The 10,064-nt window shown below is 55.2% G+C and overlaps 1 protein-coding gene across 1 annotated transcript; it reads right to left on the bottom strand.

Annotated features, from left to right (window-relative positions):
* Positions 1-1,749: 1,749 nt before the first annotated feature.
* CDKN1B (cyclin dependent kinase inhibitor 1B) lies at positions 1,750-5,856 on the bottom strand. The gene is made up of 3 exons (XM_069003422.1): positions 4,920-5,856; positions 4,243-4,373; positions 1,750-2,999 (listed from the first exon to the last, which is right to left on the bottom strand). Exons 1-2 carry the CDS (start codon positions 5,392-5,394, stop codon positions 4,252-4,254), a joined length of 597 nt encoding a protein of 198 aa, XP_068859523.1. The 5' UTR covers positions 5,395-5,856; the 3' UTR covers positions 1,750-2,999; positions 4,243-4,251.
* Positions 5,857-10,064: the final 4,208 nt, after the last annotated feature.

Genomic DNA, 10,064 nt, shown 5'->3' on the forward strand with positions numbered 1-10,064 from the left:
CCGGCCGCGGCAACAACGACAGCAGCAACAAAAAAAATATCAAAAATAATAGCGGGGGGGGCGGTCAGAGGGCACATCCAAACCCTACGTGACGGAGAAGCGGGCTGGACCCCGCCCGCCGCCTCCCTCCCCGGCCCGGGAGCTGCAGCGCCGGCCCCCCCCCGCCCTGCCCCCGTCCCCCGCCCGGGGGGGTTTGGCTTGCGCCGGCCGCGGGGATAGGCCGGCTCGGGAAGGCGCCGCTATTTATTTTCCACCGAGATCACTTTGTTCGTGCTGGGGCAAAAAAAAAAAAAAAAACAAAAAAAAAAAAACAAAAAAAACACCTCCACCACGTAACTTTTTTTTTTTTTTTTACTTTTGTTTTTCTACGCGAGTGTTGTCCACGTTCAGCGGACTGAGTTGCGCACACGGCGCGCAGCCCCGCTGGGGCGGCTGCAGTCGCTGCGCGTGGGGCAGGAGGCCGGGACACGGAGCGCGCCGGCGGCGGGCGGCAGCGTGTCCGGCCATCCCTCGCAGCCGGCGGAGCCGGGCAAGGGCAGCGCCAGCGCCGGCCGTGCTCGCTCCGGCCCCTCCCTGGCCGACTCGGGGCCGACGCTGAAGTGGGGCTGGCGGCCGCGGGTTCGCCCCCTCTCCCCGTCCCTCGCCAGCGCCAGCCCGGCACAGCCCCGCGTTCTCGGGGAGGTTTCGGAGCGAGGGCGAGCCCGGGTGCGGCCGGGATAAACAACAGGATCGCGTTGCACCGGGGAGGGGGGAAGGCCCTGGCGAGCCTCGCAGAGAGCTGTGCTCCCCCCCGCGCCCCCGTTCTCTTCATTTACGTGTTTACTTATTTCTCGCAAGCCCTGGGGATGAGAACGCTGCTCCCCCGCATCCCCGGGCGGAGGGGGCCGCTCGCACCTTGGCGGGCGTGGCGGGCAGGGCCGGGTAGCCCCCGCCATCCCCCGCACCTCGGGCATCCCCTCCTCCACCCTGCGGTGCCATCCCTCGCCTCTGTCCGGCGGCGCCCGGCCCTGAGCAACCCCGGCGGTGCTGCGGGGCCGGGGGAGCGGGGCCGGTGCCTCCGCCAGCATCTGCCGGGACCGGGGCGTGCGAGGCGCCATCTTTGATAGCCACGAGCGACCGCCCGGGGAAGATGTCCCGGGGCTCCGGTCACCGGCGCTGGCCCCGGGAGCGAGGGACGGAGGGACGATCCCGGGAATCCCGAGGATGCGCTGGCTCTCCGGTCCCGGCCCAGGAGGTGCGCTTTTTGGGCTCGAGTTTGAAGCCTTAGGAGTCACAGGACTAAGTGCAAGAAGTACCTCGAAATACCTCTTCTCTTTCAGAAAAAAACAAACCCCAAACCCAAAAAGCGTTATAACACAGGAAACTCCACTCTTTTGCACTAGGAGGGCACCATCATTCCAAATTATCACAGAGGAATTCAGAAGCATTACTGTTGGAAAAGCCCTCTTTTGAATCCAACTGTTAACCAGCACTAAACGCTGTCCCCAAGTGCCACATCTACACGTCTTTGAAATCCCTCCCGGGATGGGGACTCCACCGCTGCCCGAGGCAGCTCGTTCCAATGCCTGAGCACCCTTCCATGAAGAAATGGCATCGCTGCACTAAGGGTGCCGCATCCCTTACTTTCACCTGCGCCACAGACCCGTGAAGAAATGGATACCCAAAGGAAAAGTGCTGTTATTTCTTGCAGTCTTATTTCCTCCTGTGCCAGGCTGAGGGAGGTTGAAACACACACTAATGAAGACCATATTTCTTATATATGGCAGTTTTCTTTATTGATTGCTTGATGTGAAACAATATCAATCTGGATTTTTTTTTCCCCACACATTACAAAAAAAATTTAATTGGCTCAGTCTGCAATCTCTTAAGCACAGCCATATTAATTATGAGAAAAAGAAAAAAAAAAGAAAAAAAAAAAGGAAGAAAAAAAAACCCAAACGGAAAAAACCCTCTAAAAAGTCTACCAAATAGAGCATTTACAAATGCACAAAAACATGCCACTTTGGCTTTATGGGGAAAAAATATTGTCTTCTAGATTAAAAAAAAAATCTTTAACATAAATAAGTTAGTATAATTTCTCAGTGTCTTTACAGAGTTATGTACACAGGTACACTTCAAACTTTTTTTTTTATTTTTACATACAGGTACACAGGCAACGTAGAAATACTGTTTAAAGATGTAGTATCCCTTTTCCCCTCACACACAAGCACTTTGGGAAGTGGGTCAGATCAGAAAACAACAATATTCCAGATTCAGAGCAAAAGCCTTCCAGATTAGGTAAAAAAAAAAAAAAAAAAAAAAAAGAAAATCAGGCAATGTAATCAGGTGGGATGATTTTACACAAGTTTTTACAGGCATTCAGTTTTGCTATATGGATTTGGGGGGCAACTTTTGCTACTACATAACATAACGGAATCATCACAGCTCCCACCTCTTCAGCTTAATGCAGTAGGAAGAAATTTGACAAAAATCTGCTCTGAACAGTTACCACAATTATACATTTTTAAAAATACTAAAAAAATAAAAAAAAAAATTAAAAAGAAAAACACTGCGGACCCACTTAAAGGGACAATACATCTTTAAGTAATAAAAAACCTACACTGCTTCTCTTCATAGATTTCTTTGCTTGCTAGATTGTGAAAGCAAGTTCCAATCGGTCACCCTCTTCCAGTCCCTCCCCCCTCCCAACAAGTTTTATGTGCTACATAAGGTAAAAACTATATACACAGGTAGTACAATAAAGCAAATAAGGAAACACCTAATTGCACAATGCTACATCCAATGCTTTTAGAGGCAGGTCTTTTAAGAGTGCCTAAAATTTAGTGTTATTGTTTGCTTTTTGTTGCTGTTCTTTTTTTTTTTTTTCAGTGCTTTTACAGGACCTCCATCCCACAGAGATCGGCGATATGTGTTTTTTCTTTCCCACTACAACTTTACATCCTCCTCGCTTCATCGCCGCCCGCCGCACTCGACGAACGAGGACGCGCACATCCTCCGCTCTGCAACGGGAATAATGAAGGGAAAAAAAAAAAAAAAAAAAAAAAGGACGGGGAGGGGGAAAGCGATTAGAAAACATCGACAAGAAACGCGATCCGCGGCGCAACCGGTTCAAACCGACACCGCATCCCCGGGGCGGGCGGGCCCAGCCCGGGCGGGGCCCCCGCCGCCCCCCGCCCCCGCCGGGCCGGGCCGGGCCGTATTCCCCACACCTCTGCAGCGGCCCCGGCCCCTCCATCCCTCGGCGGGCAGCGCGGGGGGGCCCCTCCCGTGCCCCCACCCCCAAAAGCGGGCGGGAGTAGCGGCATTCGCATGGCCGCGCTCGGCCACGGCTCACCCCAGCGGGACTAATTTGTTGCAACTTCTGCTTTACAGCTTAATCTCTCTCTGCACAATCGCAAATCGTTTTTGTAAACCTCGCTCCTAACCTCGGCTCCCAAACCGCCGGCGCAATTTTTACCAGCACTCCCCGCCCCAGCCCTCGCCTTAAAACAAAACAACAAGAAGGGGGTAGGGGAGAAGGGGAAAAAAAAAAAAAAAGCTGCACAACCCAACCTCCCATTAACCCGCTCCCTTCCCCCTGCCAGCCTCTAAAACCAAACCAAAACAACAGAAACAAAAAAGGGGGAGGAAAAAAAAAAAAAAAAAACAACAATAACCCAAACCAAACAAAACCAAAACAACCTTTCATCGCTCGGATTTTGAGAAAGTGCCCGGATTCCCCTTAAACCCAACTTCTTGACTTATTTCTCCCGCAGTGGGAGGTGGCCGCGACATGCGACGGCAAGGCTGACACTGGAGGTGAAAAAGCCCCGGGGGCGGGGTACAGGGGAAGCCCCCGAAATCCTCTAGCATCTAACATGATGCACCAGCCGCGTCTCCGTCCCTCCACCCGCACGGTCCTTAGGAAAGGGCCCTCCCTGCCCCCGGTGCCCATCCCGGAGGAAGGCAGGGTCAGTCCCACTACAGCCCCTGCCCCAGCCCCTGACGCTGCCGAGCCCAGGCTGGGCTTCGCTCCTTGTTTTGTTCTTTTCAAGCCCTACGCCTCCCACTCCCCACCCTCCAACACACACCCATTCCCGAGCGCTCGGGGGAAAGCTACCCTTCCTCGAAGAAAACACCCCTCAGCGAGCCCACAGAGGCACGAAGCCCCCTCCCCACCCCCTCAGAGACGCGGGATAGACACTCGGTTACCCCTTCTTTCCCTTCTTTGCATCTTAATGCCAGACCCTAAAGGGCACTGACCTAAACGCTTTACGTTTGATGTCTTCCCGGGCTTGATTTCTTGGGTGTTTGCTCCACTGAACTGGCACTGGGGGAGTCTTCTGAAACCTCTTCTTCTGTTGTGTTGGCTCTTTTATTTTGAGGAGAGGAATCTAGGAGGGGAAAATTAAAAACGAGGAGGGGGATGGGGGGAAAGATATTAAAATATTTTCCTTCCAGATGTTTGCTCGGCATCCAGGGGGGATAGATGGAGCCGAGGGGGGAACATTCCCGGATCCCCGTGTCAGGTATCGGCTGCGTGAAGCGAGCAGGGAGTGGGGAGATGGGCTTCTCCCTAGGTAGGAGATCCGAGTTCCCTCTTTTCGGCTAAAATCCATATTCGTCTTTTGCTGAGCGCTGTGAACCTCCTCCCACCTGGGCAGGAGGCCGGGTCCCCGCGGAGGGGCGGCGAGGGGTCGAGGGGGATGACCCGCGTCTAAGGGCTCTTCCTTGCAAATCATCTACCGGCTCCCGCTCTAGGCGGGCCCCCCGGGACTGCAAACACTACCCGGGCTTTTTTAGGGGGAAAGGGGCGGGGGGGGCACGCCGAGCCGGTGCCCGGCGGGGCTGCGGTGGGGCCACGCGTGGCAGGGGCGGAAGGGCCGGAGCCCCGGCGCTGACACGAGTGGGGCGCGGGGCAGAGCCATGGGGTACATTACCATCGGCCGCGGGTCTTTTCCTCTGGCCAGTGCACTGCTCTGCTAAGTCCGTCTGATTTTCTGAAACATCAGTCTTTTGAGCTACACAGTGAGTGTCCTCTGAGATTCCCTGAGAACCGACAAAAACCACGGTTTGGCAATTCCCGTTTACATCCAAGCTCTGGCGGCCGGCGGACTTGCAGACGGCTTTCCGTAGCCGGGGGGGTCTGAAGTAGAAGTCGGGCGAGCTTCCCTTCTCCACGGCTTGCCACTCGTACCTGCCTTCCAGCGGCCTGTGATTCTGGAAATCGAAATTCCACTTCCTCTGGTACGCCTCCTCCATCTCCTGCAGGTGTTTCTTGAACTCCCTGCTGAGCTCTTCGTGGTTCACCGGCCCGAAGAGGTTCCTGCACGCTGACGGCTTCGGGTACTCCGACTGCCTGGCCTCCATGCGCTCCAGGGTAGGGCTCCCATTAGAAATGCGGACGTTTGACATCTCCCCGCACCGTGTGGCTCCAGGCGGCGGTTGTTGCGCTCGCTGCTCTTTCTCCGCGGCCGCCGCCGCCTCTCCGCCGCCCTTTATTGCCCGGCGCCCGGCGGCTCCGCTCCGCGCCTCCGCTCCGCGCTGCCCCGCGCTGCGGCCCCGCCTCGGCCCCGCTCGCCCTCGGCCCGCGGAGAAGGGGCGAGGAGGCGCCCTTGCATAAGCGCCGGCCCGGGGATGAGCCCCGAGAGCCGCCGCTGCCGGGGAGCCCCGGGCGGGTGAGGAGCGGAGCGCGGCGCTGCCTCCGCGGTGCCGGCCCGCCGCCGATGGCGATGGCGCTGATGATGCCCCTGCCGCTCGCACCGCCGCCGCGTAGTAAAAGTGAGACGAAAAAAAACAAGAGCAGACGAGCCCTTTTCTCGGTTGCCCAATATGGCGATTGAAGGGAGGCTGACGAAGAAGAAAATGATTGACAGGACGAGTCTATTTAAACAGCCCGGCCGAACCATTGGTTATGGCGGCGGGCGCCGCCCCGTTCGCCCGGCCCTTCCCCGCCCTGCCCCGCCGCCGCCACCGGCTCTAAAGGTGGGACGGGACGGGGCGAGCTGGGTGCTGCCCAGCGGGACCGAGCCCGGCCGGCCACGGTGAGCCGAGCCCGGGAGCGAAGGAGAAAACGAGAGGGGTGGGACGGCACCGCGGGGCCTCCTCTCCTCAGCCCTCCGCAAAGCCCCGCGGGGTTTGTGCCACCCCACAAAAACACCCACCCCATCCCGCTGCTCTCCCGAGCGGCCTGAGGAATGGTGTCGGCTGGCTTTGATTCTGGGCTGTGACAGGAGTGTCCCACCGCTCTGGTTTGCCCGGGTTGGGCTTTGGCGACACATCGCCGCCGAGGTCCGGGCTTGGGGGCAAGCTCGGGGCTAATGGACAGAATGGCCACCCCAGGGCATGCAGCGGGGACCAGCACCCTGACCCGCAGCACCCTGACCCCACTGCCTGTGCAGATGGGCTGGCGGCTCCTGGTGCCGAGACGATCATCTCCTGCCCTCTCGGCAGAGAAAGGACTAGGTTAAGAAATATCTCTATAATAACCTCTGCTGAGATTTCAGATATCAGCAACCCGTGGAAAGAAAAAAAAAATACCATTGGGGTTTGATCTGTTTGTGTACTCAAAAGATTAGATGAGCAAAGAGTCACAGCCAGGGATTTTCTAAGCAACTTCCTCAGTTAGAGCAGGTGTGGTGGACATGAAAGCAATTGTGCCCTCCTCTCTGGCCCCCTTTTCTCCAGCCCCTTTCCACAGCCATATTCCCTCAGCAGGCAGGGCAGGCCCCTCAGTGTGTTGTGTGACACTGCGGGTTCTCTCAGGCACTAAATGTTATGAGGTTCCCAGGTGCCCAGATCCTGTGCCTGAATCTTTGGAGGGCCCTGAAAGCTCTTCACACCAGTCCATCTGGCCAGGTCTCCTTTGCAAGCAGAGCAACCCTGTGCAAACTTTGTTTCGGGGTTGGGGGGTGAGGAGGGGTTGAGATCTCTTGCTACACAAGTAGCAAGCTATCTCAACAAGGCAGGGGTCAACACAATTGGGTTTAACTGGCTGAAACGAGAGTCAGCACGTTTGGCCTTGAAGACGTGGAGATTTTACACACTGGAGAGAGGACACAACCTTTACACAGTGCTCAAGCCCAGGGCAGCACTTTGCTGGCCATCATCAGACTCAAGGCCTCCAGCTTCTGCTCATACCACTCAGCAGAGTAATCTCGAATCATCAGACCCGAGCTCAAAAAAATTATGTGTACAAGCAAAAAAAAAAAAAAGAAATACAAATTAGATTAGTTTAAAAACCACAAGGTTGAAATACAATATTAGCCATGTTATTTTTATTTATATGCTGGGCATTTTAATACTTGGAATTGTTTTCCAGCTCTTCTCAGAAACCACAAGTTCTAGCAATTCACTTGCAGAAAATTAAAGCTAATATTCACATGTTTGCAGGACCTGAGATGTTTTTTTGAAGTTGCAAGTCCATGATAAAACTCCATCAGCTGGAAAAAGTGGGGCCTGCATCTGCTGTATTTGCAGGATTTCATCTTCATTTCTCTAGGCTTTCCTGTCTTTGACTTCCATTGCCACCAGCAAGGAAGCTTCATTTCACACTTCGTTTTCTCTGTCAGGTGGAGGGATCCTGAGCTTGTTTTGTTGATCCACACAAGGGCATTGTAACAAAGGGATGTGCAGAATATGTCTGAGGTTGCCCAGGGCTCATCCTGATGATGGGGGCTTGCCTGCTGGTAACCTGCTGAGTGTCCCACCCCTGACCCCTTAGGTGAGGACCTCCTATTCTCTGCTCCCTGGGAGACACTTCTTGTCTCCCTAATCCACGAGGGAAAGGCAACCCTCTTGTGCGTAGGATTATGACAGTATAAGCACAAACTAGGAAAGAGAAAAAAGAAGTGGGGAGTGTCGGTTTCCAAATACTGGAATAGCTTCTGTGCCCCACGAGTAAAGCAGCAGCAGCATGATGGCAGTGCAACAGAGAGCACTGATTTATCTGAAGCCTTTGGAAAAGGAAAAAAACCAAGTTACTGCAGGACAAGTACCTTCTGGGGGTTTTTTGCTGTTGTTCTGTTTATACCTCCCTTAGCACAAGGACCTGAGACTGAGTCCCTGGATGCTGTACAAGTATATTGAGCACGAATAATTAAATCCAAAGGGGCGGAGGAGGGGGGATGGGGGGTGGGGGAGGAGAAGAGGGGCGCGAATAATTTAAGCCACTGATGGGAAGCAATGGAAAAAATGAAAGAAAGCGTCTGCCCCTTGGTTTATCCCTCTATCCCTTCTCCTCTATCACCCTGCCTTGCTTTCCGAGGGGCTGGGGAAAGGGAAAAGGGGCGGGGGTATACCCCCGCAGCCGCGGTAGCTGCGCGTCTTTCCGCGGGCAGCGCAGCCCCCAGCCCGCGCAGCCGGAAACGCTGGGGTCGCGCTGGGACAAATCATCAGGAAAGGGGGTAAAATTAAAGAGAAAAATAATTTTAAAAAGGAAAAAATCAGAGTGTCTGCCCCGGGGTGGGAGCATCGGCGTCCTGGAGCATCCGCGGCCATGCTTGGGGATCGGGGCTGGTCCCCGCCGCTCTTTCGGCTCGTCCTCCCTCCTCTTCCAGGCGATCTCGGCAATCCACCTTAAATCGCTGCGGCTGCAAAGGGAAAAAAAAAAAAAAAAAAAAAAAAAGGCTGTGTCTGCAGCGACCTTGCCATGATCTAAAGTGTTTTGTTTACAGTCAGGCACCCCCGATGGCTGCAGCAAATCGGGACAGAGGCAGGCGCCCGCCCGTAGTAGCAGTGAAGCGTGGAAAAAAAAAAAAAATACAGGAAAAAAATATACTCGAAAGTCCCGGAGTGAAGCTGTGGAAAGATCAGAGCGCCATCGTCTTGCAAAAGAGGGGCACAACAGTGGGGCTGCGGGGGAGGCGGTGCGGGGTGGGGACGGGGGCGAGAGCTGAGCCTCCCCCGCAGAGCTCCAGCCTCCCTCAGCCGGCTCTGCCCCGCTCTGCGGCCGCTTCGGCTGGAGATGCGGCCAGCCAAAGATCGGAGGAGAGGATTAGAGAAAGAAAGGAAAACAAACAACAACAAAAAACCCCAAGCCCAACAAAACTTGGAGTGAACCAGGAAGGAGGGAGGAGTGTTTATAGGGAGGTCTGGGCGAAGAATGTCCTGGCTTCTCTAACAGGCTCTGGACACCCTGTCCCCTCTCTTCCCATTACCCCTCTCCTCGCTCTTGTTTGGGCTTTTCCACTGGCAAAGCTGCTCGCTGTTTTTCTTTCCTCCAGAATCGCTTAGGCAAGCTTCCCGTCTTCTTTTTGGCCACCCTCCTTCCCCAGCACTTTATAAGGCTGTCCAGGGAACCAGCAAAGCCCATCTGAACCGCACACATAAAGCATCTGGGTTGCTTGGGATTTTATACATTCCCTTGCAAATAGCGGGGAAATTGGGAATAATACTGGAGCTCCTCCACAGGATGTGTCTTCCAGAGTTGAGGATGAAGAAGGCAGGGACGTGGCATGACCCATTTGGAGGTTTGAGATTTGTTCCTAACCCACCTCAGCTGTTATTGAGCCAGTGCTGCTTCTCCAGCTCTCCAGTTCCCAGGCCAAGTGCCAATTTCTTCAAGAGATGTGGGGCGAGCCTGCCATGAGATTCGAGGTGCAGGCCCCAAGTATTCACCATATAACATTTACTTAACAGGAGCCCTTTCCTCCTGGCAGGATTAGGACCCCGTGAGGTTCAGCAGCAGGGGCTGTCAAGAAGGAAAGAGCCATTTGAGTGTACAAAGGCCCTGGGATACAATCCAGCAGTGCCCAGGACCAGAGCACTGCCTAGGGGGGCGAGGAGACGCTACCCTCCTGTGCAAGCGGCGTTTGAGACCTTTTGCTCCTTTGCTGTGAACTCTAGAGGGAGCCTAAGGACAGAGATCAGGCCAGCGTCAGGACCTGGCCTCGCAGCTGGCAGCTTCCCCGCTGCCCGCCCGGGCTGTCCCCGGGCTGTCCCCGCTGCCATCCCCGCTGCCATCCCCCCTGCCATCCCCTCTGCCATCCCCGCTGCCATCCCCTCTGCCATCCCCTCTGCCATCCCCCCTGCCATCCCCTCTGCCATCCCCGCTGCCATCCCCTCTGCCATCCCCTCTGCCATCC

Source organism: Aphelocoma coerulescens, chromosome 1A, assembly GCF_041296385.1.
Source record: "Aphelocoma coerulescens isolate FSJ_1873_10779 chromosome 1A, UR_Acoe_1.0, whole genome shotgun sequence".
Classification (NCBI taxonomy): Eukaryota; Metazoa; Chordata; class Aves; order Passeriformes; family Corvidae; genus Aphelocoma; species Aphelocoma coerulescens.

Excerpts from the sequence above, each read along its gene's own strand:
- CDKN1B (XM_069003422.1), bottom strand. The coding sequence starts at position 5,394 with ATGTCAAACGTCCGCATTTCTAATGGGAGCCCTACCCTGGAGCGCATG. Across the intron at positions 4,374-4,919 it reads GAAAAGACCCGCGGCCGATG|ATTCCTCTCCTCAAAATAAA; the intron begins GTAATGTACCCC and ends TTCCCCTCCTAG.